Raw genomic sequence first — 22,129 nt, forward strand, 5'->3', positions numbered from 1 at the left:
TGTGTGTGTGTGTGTGTGTGTGTGTGTGTGTGTGTGTGTGTGTGTGTGTGTGTGTTTTGCCCCGTTGGAAAAGCTCATGTAAGAGTCCATGATTCACGCTATTTTAATATTTCAATTTATGTAACATAACATAAATATATTTTTCTTACTTCCTATTATAATTGTTTTGTGCTTTGCTAATATTGTTATATCGAACGTGTTTTATTATTATTATCTTATCAAAGAAACTATTTCACAACAATCTCCTTAAAACATACCCAATATATCATAACACAAAACTAAAAAAAATAATAATAATAATAATAACAGCTATTTCTACTATCGCAAACTAAAACGCAGACAATGTTATTCGTTGACACAAACTTTTAAACAAAGCGGTCCCAAGATTAAAGCTTAAAATCTTCTATTAATCAATGAACAATTAAACAATGAACTGAATGAACGAGTGACTTGTAACTAATACATTCTGTAAAGTTAAAATTGACAGTAAATGTGAATCCGAGAGAAAAAACACATTTTCTTGTGTAACATAATGTCTCGATTTTAGTCAAAATCAAATATTGTAGAACTGTATATACGATGAAATTAGAGGTAACTCCCTAAGTATTTAGAAATGATTTTATTATTATTAGAAACTAGCAGCGTTCACCCCGCTTCGCTGCGGTCACCCCGGAACGCAATAAACTTTGTTACTTAGATAATTTTTACTTTTTCGCTTTCAAGTGATATGATAAAAACCATAGAAGATTGCAGTAAATCTTAACATTATATCGCCTGTCATTTATGTTAACCCGCCCCGCTTCGCTGCGGTCATCCCGGTGCTGGCATATTGTAAAAGTGTCTGTAAAAATAAGCAAATCAATTAAAAAATTTTAAACAGAAGATTCAAGCTATTTTCCGCTGTATATCGCCTGTCATTTATGTTAACCCGCCGAGTGACACGGTCATGCGGGTTGCATATAAATACGTTTATTTTTACCTATGATGAACTAATAACAAAGGATTTGTACGTTATGGACACTTGAATGGTCAATTATCTCAAGACACTGGTAATTAAAAATTAAAGTGATATGATAAAGACCATCTAGGGTCCAAATCCTAATAACCCCCCAAAAATGAAAGAAATTGGTTCAGCCGTATTAGCGTGATGAGCGGACAAAGGATTTTGTACGTTCTCTTTTATATATATAGATTCCAACTTCATGGTTCTTGACGATTTGCGAGTAGCGCTCTACTTGTAAACATAAAATGCAGTTTTTGCAGCCTGTGCGGAATCATACCAAAGCTGGAAAATAATACAATCATATTTCATATGCACTAACTTCATTGGCGTCTCTGGCATGTAAAATTTGGGGAGGACATCAAAGGAAATGATCTAACTGCTAGTATCTTAGCGGAATGTTAGATTATGTCACTTCAAAATATTGAAGGGACGCGTCCCCCCCGCCAGAGACGCCCATGACTAACTTACATCATCCGTCGTAAAATATATGTATAATTTTACCCTACATTTGCAACCCTAAAATAGAGGTGAATTATTTTGTATTTAATTCTATCGCCTGCAGAAATTTCTTCTTTATAAATATATTTTTCACCTAAAGTATTGAATTTCTCTTGTAAATCTGTCCTGGGTGTGCCGAAAGTAAACCAGCACCTTATACTTTCCTCTCTATACACTTCATCACACTTACTGCTACAACTTCTAATACCTTATCATACTTAAAATATATTTATATTTATTATATCAAATATTGCATTGCACACTTTCTATTTTCATTTAAATTAATAGTAAGACTTTATAAAGATGTTTGGTAACGCTTTGTCTCATATTTGTGGTAACTAAAGAAAAAAATATACTGCTGGCTCAACAGTCTTTCTGCTGTCGCTGTGATTGATGATACTTTATTACTCAAATAAATATGTCGTGAAAGGAAAATTAAACTGTTTCAGAATTTCGAGAAAGTAAGTCATAATCTGTTTCTGCATATACCTGTATACTAGTTGTTGCCTCTATTATTTTTGTATGATGAAAAATTCGGGATTTGTTTTCTTACTGCTGTATTTTTAGTTTGATACAGTTTTACTATACGGATCCATAGAAACATATAATTTACAGAACAAATTTCGGAGTATGTTTAGTACAAGGGGTCCAGAAGCACGTAAAAAAACACAAAATTTATAAAAATGAATGATGCAAGTACTTAGACGTAACATAACGTAACCAAATCTAACCTAACCTAACATAAACTTACCTAAGTTAACCTGAACTAACCTAAACTAACCGAATATTAGTAGAAATAAGAGGTTAAGTTTAGAGTTACCCCTCCGGTTTTTATAAAAATGAGGAAAATTTATAGGAGAAATGAGGTAAGAAATGGTAATTTGAAGTTTTTATTTGATGTTTAGGAATGTAAGTTCAGCAGGAGAGCTATGTTTAATACGAGAAAAGATAAGTGGAAGTTAGTACTATTTGCCGGATGCGGAGGCATTCGCGGAAGGTTTCAGCAGCATGATAGTTGTAAAATATGGCGAACAGGTGCAACGGATGCGCAAAAATAATGAAGAAAACCCTTTTAAATTTGTGTGAAGCCCACGGAGTACTGAACTTAAGTGAAATGTAACAATTTTTAATACTTTAAGCACTGTTTTTTGTATGTTGCAAAGTTCAAGGGCAACTCTGGACTGGAGGGGCAACTCTAAACTTAAGCCGAAATAAGCGAAATTCTATCATTTTTTGGAAAATTATGCGGGACCACTACACTAATATAACATCAACTAAATTAACCTAACCTAAACTAGACTAACCTACCCTAAATTAACCGAATGTGAACAGAAATTAAGAAAATCGTTACATTTTTAGAGAAAAGAGCTGGACCCCTTCTGCTAAACATAGGCCGAAATTTCTAATATTATTTTAATACAGTACATATAAGTAATGCAAATATGGTGTGCACTTATGTCTGAGATGCGTATTTACATGGAAATACAGAAAATATGTCGTATGTAAAATGCACGTAATCTTCCATAAGCTAATTACAGATGAATTTCTAGTTTGTGAAATGTTTATCATATGAAGCTCTGACACGAGGAGAGGACGTATTTCTCGAGTTCTTAGAAATTGTCAACAGAAAAGAATGCTAACGTCCAGATTTTGGCAACAGTAAGGAGTTTTTTTTTTTTTTTTTTTTTTTTTCGAATCCGTAGATTGTAAAATATTTTGACAGGTTTGTAATTTCCCCATTTTATGTCGAGAAAAGAACCCAACCAACCCCTGCGGGGCTTCTAATCCGTTCCTACCCCTTCTGCTACTACTACTTACTCCTACTCCTATACCTACTATCACTTCCTACTACTACTACTTATACTATGGATCTGTATAGTAAAACTACACATTGTTTGATAGGCATTAGTCCTTTCTAATGGCCACCTAGCACAGGTTAAATGGTGTTCTGCAGAAGACCTCTTAAAATGAAACAACCAGAGAATAAAAGAGCACGCCTAGAAAATGATTGCTGAAGGTACAGAAAGTGCAACCAGAGAAAAAGAAGTTTTTTTTTTTTATGAATTCTGTGCATCTGTGCATCCGCATAGTAAAACTGCATGTTTAGTTGTTATGCCTTGTAATAGCCTATACTGTAATAATGAATTGTCTTATGCAGGACTACTTCGTTTTCTTTACTATTATATAAGAAAAGGATCCTGAGAAACTAAATTAAAGTGTGCCGAAAATATGAATCTTGCGAGATTGCTTGTAAAATACGTGTATTTCATACGTGCTTCCAATTTAATGACGTATACTGCTTAATTTTACTTGTACGTTCCTACTTCGCTTTTATGTGCGGCACCAATAAATGTGTTCCTTGATTGTTACTATTTCATTGAGTATTAATACATTTTAACCTTAAATTTCTTTGGGTTAAATTTACAATGCCTGCTCCAGCTGGTATACTTACTCAGAAACGAGTAATTACACTATTCCTACTTCTACCCTACTTATCCCTATCGTACTCTACTCTACTATACCCTTTTTAAGCGGCCCTACTTATCGATGTACAGCTGGAGCTTGTGTTATAAAGTTTACTCATTTCTTTTAAATATTTATTTGCAAAGTCCTCTCTTGGGTACTGGTGGAGAATAGTTCGTCGTAAAAATGGTAATTTTACTGTTAAAATGAGTGAGTGCGTATCAAAGAGGATTGTCTGGAATAATTTCCACTGTAAGAGCATTTCTCTTCAATGTAGAAAACCAGTATTTTATGTTAGGAGTAATGTTGCTAGCGTCAGACCAATACAAGATTTAAAATAAGTAAGTACCTCTCAAATACGACGATAACAAACTAATTCCCAGAGATGGTATATTTCTGCCTGATGTAGATAACCTGTATTTCTTATTGAGAAGTACAGAGTTTTTAATGTAAAACCATTACCCGTGGCCTAATCTATGTGATATCAAGTATCTTTTTTGCACTGTACTAGTTTATGCACATACTCGCCGTCACTGATGTACGTGCTCCCTACAGACAATCTCCCTCACGGAATACCCTGCGGCGCTCCTACCTTGGTTTGATTGAATAGTATTCTCATTGTTTGTAGACACTTGACACGTTATTTTTCTTTAAAGTCGTTTTTATGCCTTACGTCAGGATGCTTAGTTATATCCATGATTGAAACACGTCAGCTTGAACCACGTATTAATAATCTTATGCCATCATTTGGGCATGTGCCAGGGGAATAATAGTCCAGAAATTCTTACGGAATCATTTGAAACAAGGTTTTTTTTTTTTTTTTTTTTTTTTATGGAATGTTCTGCACTTCTACCGAATCCTGCGTCGTAGTTACATTTTCTGTTATTACTACTGTGCCTTCTTTAGTCGATTTCTCTTTTTACAGTATACTGAACACATTACCATTAGTTTAATATGGATATCGAATACGGAAGTGTCCGCTGGCTTTGTGATTATTGAATACATATGGGAGTAAATCATAGTGACTTGTGACTCAAGATTAGTATTTTTTTTTCTTGCTGTCTGTGACTAGACTGAGTGTGAATCACCGTATTCCGCAAAACTTTTAATTCGGCTAAAAGTTTGATGAGGTAAATTTTTGCGTGTATCGTCCAAAATAAATAAATACACTGCATTTACATAGAATAAAGTAACAGGGGGAAAAGAATTAAACAAGAATGCTATAAAAACCTACAGCAGCGTCAGTCAAAGAACATTAAAGCTTTTGGGCAGTCTCAACACTTTGAATATTATTACATACGAGTTGCTGCTGTACCGATGAAACACATTATAAGCCTCAAAAATGAAAATATATAAAAACTAAGCGAATTTATCATAGAGTTCTAGGCTGCCCTAAGATGGAGGAAAGTATAAATAATTCTATCAGTGAAATTTTTCTTAGCTCATTTAAAAAGCAAGTAGAGTTTGTTAATAATACTCTGACAACTATAACGTATATAGATATACGTACGATGTCAACATACAATTATAATGTATATAGAATACGAACTAAACAACAGTTAAGGCCTTTGCAGAGATTCAGACAACCGACAAATCAGAATAAGGCAGTAGGTTCCGCTGGTTCGAGGTCTTCATCAACCATTCATTTTAGCCCTTGCTTTTGCCAACACATATGCTAAGGAATGCTTCACTTTGATTCACTCATAATTATCTTTAAAATGAGACGTTTTTCAGTTTTCGAAACGTTGGGCAGCACGGAATTCAGCCGATTGCTAGCCTGGGAACAATTGTACTTTTGATGGCACCAGAAAGATTTAATTTTTACGTCAACTTGTGAGGGAAGTATGTCCCTCACAAACATTAGAACACAACCACACTTACTGTAAGTCCGGCAAAATCCACATCTTTAATCTTATAGGGCTGTATACTCTATTTCACCTCCTCTCAACCACTGTTTGGTAACAGTAATTAGATCTGGGTTGATCAGTTGTTGAAATAAAGTGACTTCAACACTATTAGAATGACAGTAAGTAAATATGAATTATCATAATCAAAATCGACTTTACTTTCACCTTTCTTTCTTGAAGTATTCTAACCAATCGAGATTCATAACGAAGTAGTTAAGCTTCGCTTGTATTTACCTCTTATGTTGTTAAGTATAATGTTATATAACCTATAATATCTTTCATTCTTTCAGACTTGTTCGTTCCTTCCAAACACTAAGTCCTGCAGATCTCAAGTTCAGACTGTAATCAATCGTTAACTAAATGGCTTTCGATTGTTCCAACATTGCTTGGATTAAGGTTGAAACGGAAACACAAGAAGAGTCTGTTTCTTCGATCAAAGTTAAAACGGAACCAGATGATGAATCTGCTGTTTCAATTAAAGCTCAAATGAAAACAATAACTGAGCCTGCTGCTTCAATTAAAGTTGAAATAGGAACAGAAAATGAGCCTGTTGAAGATTGCAATTATGAACTACATAATAGTAATCGTAATGAGTCAGAAATTATGGATCCTCTTTCAATATGTTCTGTGTCATTTTCGGAATGTAAGGAAGAAGAAAGAGAAATGGAGGGAAATAATGTCAATAAAGAGTTTATGTTAGAACAAACTTTTACGCCTCATTTTACAGTCAGCGTTAAAAATAGAGAAAATGTTGCAATAGCAGAATCAACCCATCACATATCTGGCATTCTTGGGAAAGAAACCGAAGAGTATGTTCAAGGAAGTGATAGTCGAGGAATAAATAGAAAACCTCAGGAATTCAGGTACGTTTAAATGTATACATTTCTTCATATATACATATCTACATATTGCATATGTAATACTTTCTTAGCTATCCTTTCTTCCATTATTTTAATCCCATAAAATTGCAAATATTTATATAACATCAGAGAACAAAATTGTGTTTACTTTTAGGGTGATTTACGGGTACTTAATGTTAATACCATATACTAGTGTTCAAATGTTATAAAGTAAAATGGGCCGGTGAACAACAAATTTGACTGTAAATGAGCTATCGAAATGTTATGCAACACATCTAATATGTTTCGAAGAAAGCACCTGACTTAATCGTGCGCTTGACGGGTAAAGACTACAAGGGAATGCATTCATGAAATGGGATCCACGACTAGTAAGGTACTTCGAAATTAATAATTTTTCTGCCTGCAGAAGGTTCTGGAACCAATAAGAAAATTCAGGTTTTTACCTCTTATAGAGGTAACCAAGAAAGTTTTAGGACAGTGCAGCGGTGGTTTAACAAGTTTAAGGACAGTGACGAAACGCTCGAAGACGCACCACGTCCCGGAATACCAACACATATACAAAATAAAGATCTTTTGGCACCAATTCAGGCGAACATTGGCCAGATATGTGACGAACTTAGACTACAATTCAGTGTGAGTGGGGAAACCATTCGGCAGCATCTCCATCAACTTGGGAAGCACTACAAGTTTGATCGATGGGTCATACATCGATTAATTCCAGGCCAGAAGGCAATGCGAGCAGACATCTGTGTTTCTTTGCTGTCTTGTCCGAGGAAGGAGCCATTTCAGGACAGAATGTTGTCGTGATGAGAAGTGGATCCTGTACGAAGCTCCAGAGCACCATCATCATGGGTTAGCATTCCATGATCAGACTCCAAAACAACCGAAACCAACACCGCACCAGAAGAAGATCCTCCTGTGTAATGGACTGCTCGCAGCATCATGCATCATTACCTGCTACCAGCTAATCAGAGCATCAGTGCAACTCTGTACTGTCAGCAGTTGAACCGTGTTCAAGAACAACTCAAAACTCTGGAAACAGCACTTCTGAAACGCAAAAACGTCCTGTTACAGGACAACGCTAAGCCCTACGTGGATGGGATGACCCGGGACACCATTCTCCGCCTTGAATGAAAAACAATAATGCATCCGCGATACTCCTCGAACATTGCCCATCCGATTATCACCTGTTCCATTCCTTGGACAATCACCTTAGGGGACACCAGTTGAAATCTCTAGTAGAGGTGCAAAATTCACTTGATACCTTCTTCACCTCACGGCCCACCAAGTTCTACCGCGATGAAATCCGTAGCCTTCCAGAACGTTGGCAGGTCGTTGATCCTGATGGAGATTATGTTTGATCTTCCAGGTACGTGTTAGGTGATAAGTCTTGACTGGTAGACCCATAGGAAAACGACCATTAGGAAGACCTAGGCGCAGATGGGAGGATAATTTTAAGATGGATCTCGCAGAGATAGGAATACAAAGTAGAAACTGGATGCAATTAGCTAAGGATAAAAGTCAGTGGAGAGCTTTTGTGAACGCGGCACTGAACCTCAGGGTTCCATAGGCCATAGAGTTACTTAGTTAGTTAGTTAGTTAGGTGATATATCGATGTTCGATGTTCGTGGGTGAACAAGCGATAGAATATTCTTTATTACCTCTATAGTTTCTGGCATGGAAATATTTCTTCTTCCATGTTTCCCAATTTTAAGCTTCCTATTTTACTTCCCAATATTTTCTTCAATTTTTCATATCAGCCCTCAACTGTATTCTTTTCCTTACCTTTCTTCTTCCTTCCTCTGTCTACCTATAAAATTATGAAGAAGAGGATTTCTTCGTAACACATGTCCAATTGAATTGGCCTTCCTACGAAGAACGGGGGTTAAAAAATTATCTCTTCTACCACCTTTAGACCGCCTTTGTTAACTACTCTTGTTAGTCTTATTCCATTTTGTTTCCCGTGTTTCTCTAAAATTATTTCTTAACGTTTTAAATATTCCTTTCCTGACCCTCGGGTGCTCTGTAGTTCAGTGGTAGAGTGCTTATCTCTGGTACGTGGAGTCCTGATTCAGTATTCGGTTAAAAAGTTCGTGGGGACAACAGATATTTTCTTGGGAATTCTGGTTCCTCCCACATTCTCATTCCACCATTTCGTCACTTATTTCTCTTAGTCATATGTCTTCCTTAACCTAAACAGCGTAAGGCTAAGGTTTTCTTGTGGGAATTTATCATTATGTTGAAATCTCCGATTTCTACAATCCAGTATTCCATATTTAGCACTTGGCTAGTTTCTTTCTTAGTCCAATGTTAAATCCAACTTGAGGATGATATCTTCATGCTCAATGCATCTTTAACTTCTGCATCTCTCGTCAAGAGACTTCGACGGATTTCAAATGGTTAACTTCCTCAAGCTCTCTTTCCTCTACTCTGAACGCTGACGTGTTCCCACGCGATACTTATGACTTTTGATTTTTTCACGTTGATTTCTATTCGATATTTTCTCGCTGTCCACTATTCTTTCCAACCTCTGCTGTGGTCCTCCCTCGATTCTAGTTAAAATTACCAGGATGTTTGGATATCTCACCCTCTTAATGATCTGTCATCTGGTCTGGCTTCCATCATTAATCGTTTATCTTAAACGTTAAACAAGTGACATACAACAACCTCGACAGATTCCACTCCTAATCTCCACACACTATTGGTTTCTTGAGTGAGGCGCAACACCAATCTCTGTCCTATGAACAGATTGCGAGAAAGTCGATTATCGCTCCAGTTTACCTCAATTTCTTAAGGTATTTCTAGTAGCTTGCTTCAATTCACCCTATCAAAAGTTTTTTACCAGTTTATAAAACACAAATACAGTTATTCATTTACGCCAGTTACTAAGTCTGATATTATTCTCATCAACTCAATAGCACCTCTGGAGCTTTACTTACATGAAACTAGTCATTCTTCTCTTTCCTATTTTACTTTCCAGTTGGCTATTAACTATGTTCAATAATATTTTCAGTGTGGAAAGGATGGATATTTCTTCTGTAATACAACCATTTCAGCATATAGGAAATCCTGCTATTTTCCATTCAGGTAGATTTCTTAAATGATGTCAGGAACTTCGTTGCATTGTCCTTTATTCTACTAATGTGTAATTCTCTTATCTCCAGTAGCTTTTCCCCTTTGCATATCTTTGTTGACTTGCACTACTATACTTTTCAATATACTAGGTCCTTTTTCTTCTTCATTCCCCTCTTCCTCTGTTTCGATCGTAATTTCTCGTAGTTGGTTCTTCTCGTCATAGATATCCTTCATGTATACCTACGAGATCCTAAGGATTGATTTCAAACCCGCGTATACGGTTAACAATTTTCATGTCCCTATCCATTTCTGTTCTTCCTCTTACATTAAATCATATCTGCCGCTTGGTTAAATTTCCATTCTTCTTTCACGTACCTTCTCCGTACACCTCTCTCTGACTCAACCCTTCGCAGTTCATGATAAAGCATTCTGTATTATTTTATGTCCGTACATTTTGCCTCTGCATTCTTTCGTCTACTTAAACATCGCTTTAATTACCTATGGTTTTCTCGTGCACTTTCCCTCTTGCTCTGATCTTTTAATGACTGTAGCAGACTCTTCTTAACTTTTCCACAGTTGTCTACGCTGCTTACCATATCTTCTATTGCGTGAAATTTTTCTTCTTTCATATTACTTTCCGTGGGGGTCATTCCGTACGAGTCTACGCGAAATCCTACGCACAGCGAACACTACAAACCATTACAACTGCAATGTCTATTATCGCAAACTAAATAACTGATTTTTCCTTTCGTTCACGCAAAGCGTTATGCAATATTTTCTTAATTGTTCCATTTTTATTTCTCCTCCAATTTTTCTTGATTGGCTTAACCAGGTATGCACTTCAGTCATTAGGAGATTTTAGTTCCAATCAATGCCCACTCATGGTAATGGTATCATGCCCTTACACTATTCCTAAAATGTTTGATGACAGTAAATTGATTTGGGAACATTTTCTACTTCCTGCACTTTTCCATGTAAAGAACTTCGCTTACCTTTTCTTAAACCACGTACATCGCGTTGCTTACAAAAATCATCACAATAAACATATGAACCCGTACATTTTTGTACCTCGTCCAAATGATCGCATAGCTTTAGACCCAGCTATACTTCCAACTACGAGCCTGAAGTTTCCCTTACTCGACAACATATGGATATGTGCAGAAAACATTCCGGGAGGTACTGATACAGCTTAAACTAAGCACTAATGTAATCTAGTAGGAGAGTTTATACGTGAGTGTACCCATGCACATATTTTGATATTGCTGTAAACAATAACAATATAACAGATTTCAAAGGGACTTAATCACCCGTCATATCAATGAAGGTATAGGGAGTAGGTATATGTTTATTAGTTTATTCTTGCACTTTGATAAATATTGAGTTTAAATTCTTAATAGCGTTCTCTTATTCTAATGAATATAATGCAGTGTTATTTATTTAACAATGCACAACTCTCGCAAGTGTTCCTGTTGATAGTGCGCGCACCTTTAGTGCGAGAGAGTCTCGGGTTCAATTTCTGATGGGAGAGAATTAAATGTGGTAGTGGTTTAGAATCGAACTTAAACTCTCAAATACCGTCGATGTACGAAATGATCTTTCTAGAACCACAATTTCAAACAACAGCATTACCTCATTTGATTTGATATTATTGCAGATTTTACTGTGACTCCTTGTTAGTTTCTTTTCATTATTTTAGATTAGCCTATTAACATATTTTATGACCCTGTCCTAACGAATATTAATTAAAATTGAATACAGTTTTGACAACTACTTTATACTCTTTACTTGCCGCTTTATATTAACGAATGCTGTGTATAATCCATTTAAAGATCCGTAACGCAACGTTAAATTTATTTAGTATTATCTTCCTTATTTAATTTGCTTTCTTTTTCTATTATTTTAGTTATGGCATTTTAACTTTTATCTCGATATGTTATTATTATACATAAAACTGTAGAACCTCGTGTTATAAATACGTGTATCATATTAGCAATACACATTACACTGCAATCAACTATTTGGTTCGATCCCAGCTCGCGCCGTCTGAACTTTGTCGTGGACAAACACCGTGCTCGTGGGTTTTCTCGACGTTCTCCCGTTTCCTCCCACTTTCTTCATTCCACAATTTCATTCATTTCCCATCTTCACCGTCTCCTTTAGCCTAACCGGCATAACCGTGGGACGTAAAACTTAAGTATTTCATTTTTTTTCAATCAACCATTTTATTAATTACCTATTTCTAGTGTGCTTACAACTATTCTCAAACCACCGCATCTTAAAAATTTTCCACGAGTTCTGACTAGTGCCTGAGCTGAAGATTAATGTTAATTATGAGAAGTTTCCGATTTTTAAAAATCTTTCTTTTTCTTGTATTATTGCTTATTCAACTAGCTTATTGCTAAATAATTTCAGAGTTGTCTCAATTCTGTGAAATGAATCATCCGTTTAATAGTGACTGTTCTTAAAATTTTGAGTCGAGAAAAATCGCTACAATTTCTAGATAAGATGGAACTTGAAATGTTTTTAGACCGTCGGCTATGTCGTTAATTACAAGATAGCGCAGAATTGTTTCACTTAAGCATTGTGATGTAACAAATAATGTAGAGAATATGCATTTCTGAAAGTTTTAATTCAGAAAAGTCACATTCTTACGTATCATATTTTTTTTTTTTTTCTAAAAATGAAGAGTTTTACTCGAAAGAAGTTTAATAACCTGATTCATATATCAATCTATATGTCTAACTCTGTGCTGTCTTATAACATGTTTGAGAGAGAATTTTCTCATTTTTGCTATTTGAAAGTAAGAAAAGATTTGTCATTTTGTAAAGGTAGCTTACGTAAATAAACTCAGCAATTCAAATTAATTATTGAAACAAACATCCAATTACTTGTAGCATAATCTATTCTAACTAAGTATAGAATAGATTAAATTAAAACTTGCTCTTGAAGATTGAAGGAATTAAATAGAAAAGCGAACTTGAACTATTCATTCATTTAAAAATACTATTTCATATTCAAGCACTTCTTATTAACAAAGGGAATTCTTCCGGGGGAGAATATTGTGAATGACTATCTGATTTATAACATTAACAAAAATGTGAATTACTTTCTGTTGGAAAGAATTTACATAAATAAAAACCGAATTAGACTTATTTCCACATATTGAACTACCTGAAAATTATACATCTTTTAAAACAAAATTCATTTTAAAAGAAATGTATGCAACGGAAACGGAACTGTATAACCACAATGATGAATAATGTAAATTAATATTCTGTTTTATGATTCTACTTCAGTTTATCTTTTCTATTAATAATAATTATCTTAGGATACACTGGACTACGTCGTCACGAGATCTCTTGCGGGCTTTATAACAATGAAACCACTATTATTGAATATTATAATTTCTTTAATCTCAAACTGAAGTTACATACACACATATGAGTTATGTATCAATATATTTTATCAATGCCTGTTGTTGTTGAAGTTTAGCATCGACGCTTTTCTGCACTGAGACTTTGACTTACAGTTAGAGATGCAGTTTCGAACAATGTAATGCGTTGGGGTTTCAATTCTTCGTCATTGAGAATCATGACCACGACCTCGTGCAGCAAAGACATACATTACTCGACGAGCAAGGAGGGCTGTTTCTATCTATAGCATTGAAAAAATTTGCTTTGAGATTTGATGACATTTCAATTTTGTTTACTACTTAACAGTTTGAAAGCCATAACTATTCATAATAATCGACTTCGTTCTCATCTTCATAGTTATGTCCATTAAAGTTTGCATTAACTTTCTCAGTGCACAGGCCATTCCAATTTAATAGTATTCAAAGCTCCCACTTTTAGTTTATGTCAATCAGTTACTTTCGAAGTAATTTTAATTTTAACTGTTACGTTTTTATTGGTTTTTGCTGCTCATTTTACACTTTTCCAAGAAGACAAATTTCAATACATTTCGATGTCTTTTGTGTTAGATTAAAATTAGTTATATTATGATTACAGTATTCAACAATAATAACGTACGTTGACTGCACAGTGTCCTGTCTGCTTGACTTTAAATAATACTTTGTAGAAGTCCCTAAAATTTGGATGTTTGTGATGTTGCTGAGTCGTTAGTTCGTAACGTTGAATACCCAATGTCGTAAGTTCTCGCCTAATTTATAGATTCATAATTGTAATAAACTACTTTCCTAATACTATTTGAGATATACACCCTCAAGTTTGGTTGGAAAATTTGTCAATGCGCAAAATTTCAACTTCTTTGTCTAGTAGCTTAAAAGTTACATAGGTTTTTTACGATATATAACACTAGTCATCAAGATTTCGACACTTTTCTCCATCACCCTCAGTTTCCCCGTGACAGAGGTATTTTCGGGAAATTTCCCTTTTTCTTACAATTTTTGTACCTGTAGCTCGGGTACCCTTAGGTATATAAACACACAAGTTGTATTGTATGTTAGCTGGATTTATGCTTAGTAAGCCCTCTAAGTTTCATAAGAATCGCATACTTTCTAGAGAGATAAACATATTTACATAAAAATATGCTATGTGTACTGTTCATTTTACCATGTACATTAGTGCAGATAAAATCACATATAACTTCCACGAAAATTACAATATAATCACGGTTTATAAGTCATTGGACTCCCAATAAAACATATCGCCATTTTTGTATGAGGGAATTTCTAGAGGAATTTTGTGGGAAATTCCCTCCAAAAAGTAGTTTATAAGAATTTTTGTCTCAACTTGCTATTTCTATATAGTAATACAGAAAGAGGGACTGCACTAAAACATAGTGTTATGTCTACTTAATAAATAATGTTAATTTCATGTGAATCGCATTATTCTGGCTAGAGATATAAACTATTGTGTCTATTTATACGTAATAAAGAATATACTATGCAAGACTTTTACCAAACACAAAAACCTAACGTTGACGTATTATTGTCAGCACATAGATGGATACGCAAATAGAAGCACAAATACACGAATGCTTTCTGTGGAAAAAATTCACTTTTTAATATTTTGATCTGGCAACAATGTATAAAAAAATTGATGACTCACGTAGCCTGATGACGGTTAGTAGCGTTGAGTGACGGTCCAAGCTGGACTTGTTTTAGATGTGGCCGCGTGTAAGTTGAAGTGTTTCTGCATTGTGGAGTTCGAATAGATTGTGTTGTGTTGTGATGCATTGACTTAGATTACGTTTGTGCTGCATCATGATTGATGGAGTGTAGGTTCGTGTGTGTATGTGTGTGTGAGACCTTACAGGATACAAGATGCCGAGGAAGTGTGTAAATCACCCGGACAATTTCTGTTATTTATGTGGGGAGCTGACATTTAAATCGCAACCTGATGTCGATCAACGATTAACGTCGATGTTTTACTCCACTTGTGAGGCAGTGTTATCAGTTATATTTTGGTTGCTATGTAGGAGACCAAGATAAGAATTGGGCTCCTCATTACATTTGTTGTACTTGCGTGAAACTTCTGACTGAGTGGGCAAATGGTGAACGAAACATGAACTTTGCAGTGCCGATGATCTAAAGGGAACCAAAATATCATTCTTCAGAGTGCTACTTTCGTATGACACAGATAAAAGGAATAACCAGTAAATCTAAGAACACAGTACAGTACCCTAATTTGTCATCAGCAATTAGGCCAGTTCCACACAGTGCAGAATTACCTGTACCAGTACCTCCTGCTCTTCTTACGGTAAATGAGGATTACGTACTTGAAGCAACTACTGAAGTTCCAAATGAAGAAGATGATCCTACTTATGTAGAAAGCACATCTACATTGGATCCCCGTCTGATAACTCAAGGTGAACTAAATGACGGCGTACGGGATTTAAAAATCTCCAAGATACAGGCAGAACTTCTTGCTTCTAGATTTAAAGGCTGGAATCTGCTCCATCGTGACACTAAAGAGTGTATTTTTCGAGACCGTCATACAGAGTTTCAAAACTACTACTCTCAAGAAAATGATTTAGTGTATTGTAATAATGTCTGTGCTGTGATGGACACACTCGGACATGCACATATAAATACAGAGTGGAGGTTGTTTATTGACACTTCCAAAACTAGTTTGAAGTTTGTCCTTTTGCACAATGGCAATAAATTTCCTTCAGTGCCTTTGGCTTATGCAACTAATATGAAGGAAACCTATGAAAAAATTAAAATAGTGTTAGAAAGAATTCAGTATGAGAAATACAAGTGGACCGTTTGCTGTGTTTTAAAAGTTATTTCTTTGTTAATGGGTTTGCAGCTAGGTTATACGAAATATTGTTGTTTCCTCTGTGAATGGGACAGCAGGAACAAAGCGGAACATTAGATCAAGAAGGGATCGCCAAAGCATGTATTAACACCTGGACAGAAGAATGTTGTTTATTCCTTACTGGTGAGCCCTGATAAGATAATTCTACCTCTTCTTCACATAAAGTTGGGGCTCTTCAAAAATTTTGTTAAGGCAATGGACAAAAGTAATGCAGGATTTTGTTACCTCAAAAAAAAATTCCTCGGGTTAGTGACGCTAAAATCAAGGAAGAGATTTTTGTAGGCCCGCAAATAAGATGTTTGATTCGTGACCAAAAATTTCAGGATCTCTTAACTCCGGTTGAGAAAGCAGCTTGGTGTTCATTTAAATGTTTAACAGAGAATATTTTAGGAAACCACAAAGCCCCAAATTACCGTGAAATTGTGAGTGATTTCCTGCAATCATTCAAAGAAATGGGTTGCAACATGTCCCTTAAAGTTCACTTTCTAGACTCCCATTTGGATTTCTTTCCTGAAAACCTTGGTGCTGTTGGTAATGAGCATAAGGAACGTTTTCATCAGGACATTTCCTCCATGGAGAAGAAATACCAGGGACAGTGGAGTTCACAAATGCTAGCTGATTACTGTTGGACACTCAAAAGAGATGTTCCAGAAGCCAAACACAGAAGAAAGTCGACAACTAAAACATTTTAGTTAAGGTAAGTGTTAATTTATTAAGAAGATATCACACTTCTTTTGTATTATTTATTAAGTAGACACAAAATGGTGACAAGGTGTATGCATCATTGAAAATATGTTCTATTTCAAATCCAATGAGGTATAAATCGTGCTTGTATTGTAACTTTCGTGGAAGTTATATGTGATTTTATCTGCACTAATGAATATGGTAAAATGAACAGTACACATAGCATATTTTTATATAAATATCTTTATTTTTCGAGAAAGAATAACGCTATTCTTATGGAACTCAGAGGGCTTACTAAGTATAAATCAAGCTAACACACAATCTAATTTGTGTGTTAATATATTTAAGGGTACCCGAGCTACAGGTACAAATATGGTTAAAAAAAGAAAAGAAAGAAAAAAAGAAAATCTGAGGGGAAATTTCCCGAAAATACGGGACGGGAAATTTCCCGGGAAAACTGAGGGTGATGGAGAAAAACTGATTGCAGAATCGAATTCTACGTAAAAAGTTCTATTAGAATCAGGTATTTTCTTCCGTGTGCCATTGGATGTCATATAATAAATTATGTCATCGATACTACGTAAGTTCCTAAACCAGAAAACATGTAATATCGAAATATTCGATAACTCAAGGTTCATATTAATTACTTTAAGTATTAGTGACAAACGAATTGTACTAAATATTATTAAGCAATAGCATGGGTTTTCTAAGAAAATTAGTTTTACTTTCCAATAGAGGTATAGCATACATTAACGTTACGTTCTTCACATGTACAATATTGTTTGTTTATATTTCTGTTTCTATCCTTATCTAGATTTGTTATATGTTTCACAGATATACTTTTTCAGAAATGAGAATGCGCTACTTTCACACACAGAAATATTTTCTGATACATCTGGAGAACCTCATACTTACGAAGAAAGTGTGAAATCGTTTAGTCGGAAATCACATTTAGCTCAAAGACGCGAAAAGCTTCATCCTTGCCAGGAGTGTGGAAAAATGTTTACTCGTAAATCAGACATTAATAAGCACATGGTAATTCACTCAGGTGAAAAACCTTATGCATGCAAGGAATGTGGCCAGAGGTTTACACAAAAATATAGTATCGAAAAGCATATGTTAATACACACAGGGGAAAAGCCTCATGTTTGTCAAGAGTGTGGAAAAAGATTTAACCAAACATCAAGTTTGAGAACTCATATGTTGATTCACACAGGCGAGAAACCTTATCCTTGTCCGCAATGTGGTAAAAGATACAGGTATAAATCACATATCCCGAAACACATGTTAATGCACACAGGTGAGAAACCTTATGCGTGTCACGAATGTGGTAAGAGATTTACTCAAAAATCACATCTACCAAAACACATGTTACTACACAAAAGATGAGAACCATGTTTGCCAATATTGTGACAACATTTAATTAAAATTCATGAGTTAAGAGACATGTAAACTCAGGCAGATATGACTGCTCATACTAGGCACCATATAGCAATAGCACAAGAATCTTAGAAGATGCCAAGTTAAAATTAAGGGGAGGAAACCACATGTTTAAAAATAATGTTGCAAAGGGATCCGTGAGAAATCTAACAAACAATATATGAGCTTAACACGGTGGCTCAGTGATAGAGCGCTTATCTTTAGTGGTGAGTCCCCTCGTTCGATCTCCGGTCAACTAAGTTTGTGGTCACATCGTGTCCGTGAGTTTTGTCGAGCTCTGTTTCCTCCGACATTTTCATTCCATCATCATTCACTTGCCTAAATCGTCTCCCTTAGTTTAACTGGCATAATTGTGTGACGAACGAAAATGTTTCATTTCCAATACATGAGGTTTCCTAGTAATAAAAGAAAACTCAAAATATTCAGTTTGCTGTTCTTACCCGGATCTGATCATATGGTAACACATACGTAAAAGCATCTGATACCATGATTCTAACAAAATTTTAAATGTGAAATCCAATTTAGTAAGACATTTAACCGCATGGATGAAACAAAGCATTTGCTTGCCAGGAACGTGATAGAAGATAGTAAAAGAAAAGATCTCGCTTATCGAAAGTGTTGCACGATATTCAATCTTAAATCACATTTAAAACATTACCATACAGCTGATAAGCCCTATAAATGTCAGGAGTTCGAAGAGCATGAGAAAGTCATACATAAAAATGCATATAGTCACACAAGCTAAACTGATTGGCATATTTGCTACAAGCGTACCAAAGAATTCATCTACAAGTTTGCAGACTAAATGTTCAATCATCCACGTAAGCACCGTTGAACTTGCATCAACTGAGAAATGTTTTAGTGATGTATCATATTTGCTACAGCACAGGTGTAAATCTATTACAAAAGACGGGAAAAAATTTAATCAAAGTTTAATTCGTCATACCACATGTTAACACACAGGTAAAAGCTTAATCTATTAAAATGTTGCGAGTGAACTAAGAGTAGCCTTAAAACTTACTAAGTACATATGTATTCGTTACAATCTTGTTTGTTTCATATTGTTTATGTACATTCATTTAGCATTGCACTTTTCTCCATTGTTCAATCTCGTAAATGCTCAAATTGACCACCAACGTAGATACTTGCTTCGAACATTTCTTTAATATTATTACACAGTACTACAAAATCTTTTATCTGAATTTCAATAAACTCTTCTCCAACATCAAAATAAAAATATTTAACAACGTTTTGTGAAATTTCTTCTTTACTCTGATTCACTTATAAAATTTCACCTCTTCACTTTCCAACACTACTCCAAAGGGGAAGGGACGCAGCAGCTCCAAGGAATTATCTCCTGGCGAAGATGCTGTTCTAAATAAGAATTCTCTCCCAGTACAAAATATTCCTAAGATGTTATTTACTTCTGAGTTCATAGTACATTACAGTGGGATACCATCACGCACGGGCTGGCCCACCAGGACACCGAGACATCTCCCAGTGCACCTTCCGAAACATCACAGAATAATAAAGGTACAAGGTTTTAATAAATTCTCGCAGAGTTATTGGCAAAGAACCCGTGAAAAGTGAGGTGCGCCCTTTACATTAGGCACCCTTGCGGGACCACATCAAAGATGAACAATTTTTATTCTTCTGTATACCACAGTTCTGTACAATAAATACCTACTGTTATTGTTGGTAAAGAACCCGTAAGGGTACAGTGCGCCCTTTGCATAAAGTGCCCTGCGAAACATCACATTATAGATAAGTGCTTTTAGTTGTTACGTATACCAGGTTTCTATAATAAATTCAAATAGTGGCTTTTAATAAAGAACCTGTAAAGGAATGAATGAATGGGGGGTTAATGAACCTGTAAAGGGTACAAGGTACCTTTTACATAATGTGCCCTGCGAAATATCACATTATAGATAAATGTTTCTTATAATTTATCCTTCTGTATACCTGTTTTGTATTATAAATTCACATAGTTGGTATTGGCAGAGAACACGTAAAAAGTATAATCACTTACAAAAATATGTATAAAGTTACTATCTATGAAACAAAACATTCTAGGAAATCAAGAATAGTTCGTATAGTGAAACGTATGATGCATTCATGAAACACTGTACTACATTAACACTAGATTCTGTTTCTATTTTACTATTTTTACAGCATCGAAGCTTACACGGTCTTAATATGCATTCACATATCTTCTCATATTCATTGTTCCTGTGTGTTTTAAAGCTATGTTTGGATTGCATTTCTAAAATAGAGCTACATTAATTTCCGTGAAATGCGGTCTTCCTATCACCACGGCATGGTGCGTCCTCAGTTTGCGGATCGAAAAGGCCTCTAGATACAGAGGTTAGCTGCGAATATACTAAATAAACAGTCACCGACAGACGACAACGGGTGGTCCTGCAGCTTGGGGAAATGATGTGAGGCTAACAACTTCAACCTCTAAGAAAGGGCTTGTTTAGATTCGCAGAACTCTCGGATCAGGATTGATAACACGATCTCGCCAAAGTAAAATTGCCATGAGATTTGGAACATGGAATATAAAAAGTCTCTATAGGGCAGGCGCGTTAAAATATATAACGAGTGAGTTATAGAAATAGAGGATGGACCTAGAAAGACATCAGAAAATAAAATGGGAAGGAAATTCAGCAGTAAAGTTCGGAAATTTTACGTTGTTTTCCGGAGAAGGTATTAAAAAATTACGAATATACGAACTTTTTAATGGTTCCTTTAAAAAAAATCACGTATATATTATTTGAAATGAGACTTTCTTTACTAGCTGCACGGCCTAATGCAGAGCAAGACACAAAATTCATATGAAGAACTGTTTCATGCGGTGGTGCATCAGTGCACTAAATTTAGTGAATATCCGAACTCTATAACTGTGGTTGTGGATTTCGAGATAGCGGAAATGTAAAAGCAACTTTTGAAAATTCAACTAGTGCACAACATTGCTTTTTTCACCCGACTCAGTCAACGTGGAGGAGTCCCAAGAGCTTGGATTCACAGAACGGTGCAGGAGCAATGAAAATCTTTGTCTATTTAGCGAGAAAATGAATAGATTGGCATTTCTTCCCGTAGCAGATGTGCATCAGGAATACAAGAGGCTTCGGAAGAGCTGGAACTTATGGACTATTTTGATAGTACTTACGTGCCCGGCACGTATCGCCGTGTTAAAGCTCGGTCTGGGAATATTCATTTACCTAATGTGCCCCCTCGATATCCCCTAGACACTTGGAATGTTCACCAAGCCATCCTGAACAACAATTCTAGGACAATATTTGTGAATCTTGAAACTAGAGATTTCATCTGGTAGGAATGTCTCAACCAACTATTTGGAAGTTTATTCATGGAATTCAACAAGTTGAAGCAACAGTTTCAACTGTGCTTCATCAAGATGCTGTGGGTCAGCCACCAAGAAAAATGACTAGAAAGAGGTTTCAAATTTTGCAGAGACGGCTCCAGTCTTTGTGATAACGTATAACACTGGAAATAAATGTTTGAAAAAATTTTTGCTTGTTGTTTCCTATAATGTTATGAATAGTAGAAAATAAATAAATGAAACACTTATTGCATTGTAACAAGTTATATTTTGTTTGCTATTTTCTGTTCTGAAATTTTTATGTTGCCCAAACTTAATATTTGTAAATAGTGATATATAAATCCACTAGCGGCCCATTTTGCCTGTGCTTCTAACATTTGCTAAAGCTGACATTATGTTCTTTTACTGCTGTTTGTTCTTGTGTCGAGTATCTGAAACTTCGATTTTCCAGAGTCGAAACCAACTGAATTGTTTTCCAAGTCTGATTAAGATAAGGTTAGCTGTTTTGGTTGTTTACTTTGTTTCTTCTTAGTTCAACAAGATGAAGAGGTGAGCATGACAAAATTTCCTACATGCTA

General features: G+C 35.4%; 1 protein-coding gene across 3 annotated transcripts; it reads left to right on the plus strand.

The window, feature by feature from the left end:
• The first annotated feature begins 449 nt into the window (after positions 1-449).
• On the plus strand, positions 450-21,787 carry LOC145672860 (uncharacterized). Of its 3 annotated transcripts, none has more exons than XM_081742023.1 (3): positions 450-591; positions 6,162-6,734; positions 17,620-21,787. In XM_081742023.1, the coding sequence occupies exons 2-3, from the start codon at positions 6,232-6,234 to the stop codon at positions 18,158-18,160; spliced, it is 1,044 nt and encodes a 347-aa protein (XP_081598149.1). In that variant the 5' UTR covers positions 450-591; positions 6,162-6,231; the 3' UTR covers positions 18,161-21,787. The 3 variants fall into 3 exon arrangements, with proteins under 3 accessions (XP_081598149.1, XP_081598148.1, XP_081598150.1); XM_081742022.1 differs by lacking the exon at positions 450-591 and adding an exon at positions 1,666-1,962; XM_081742024.1 differs by lacking the exon at positions 450-591 and adding an exon at positions 2,319-3,160.
• Positions 21,788-22,129: the final 342 nt, after the last annotated feature.

Source organism: Thermobia domestica, chromosome 16 (assembly GCF_964235325.1).
Source record: "Thermobia domestica chromosome 16, izTheDome1.hap1.1, whole genome shotgun sequence".
NCBI lineage: Eukaryota > Metazoa > Arthropoda > Insecta > Zygentoma > Lepismatidae > Thermobia > Thermobia domestica.

Bases quoted from the DNA above. Each gene is read 5' to 3' on its own strand.
- LOC145672860 (XM_081742023.1), top strand. From the start codon at position 6,232: ATGGCTTTCGATTGTTCCAACATTGCTTGGATTAAGGTTGAAACGGAA. The intron at 6,735-17,619 runs GTACGTTTAAAT...ATACTTTTTCAG, and splicing joins AGAAAACCTCAGGAATTCAG to AAATGAGAATGCGCTACTTT.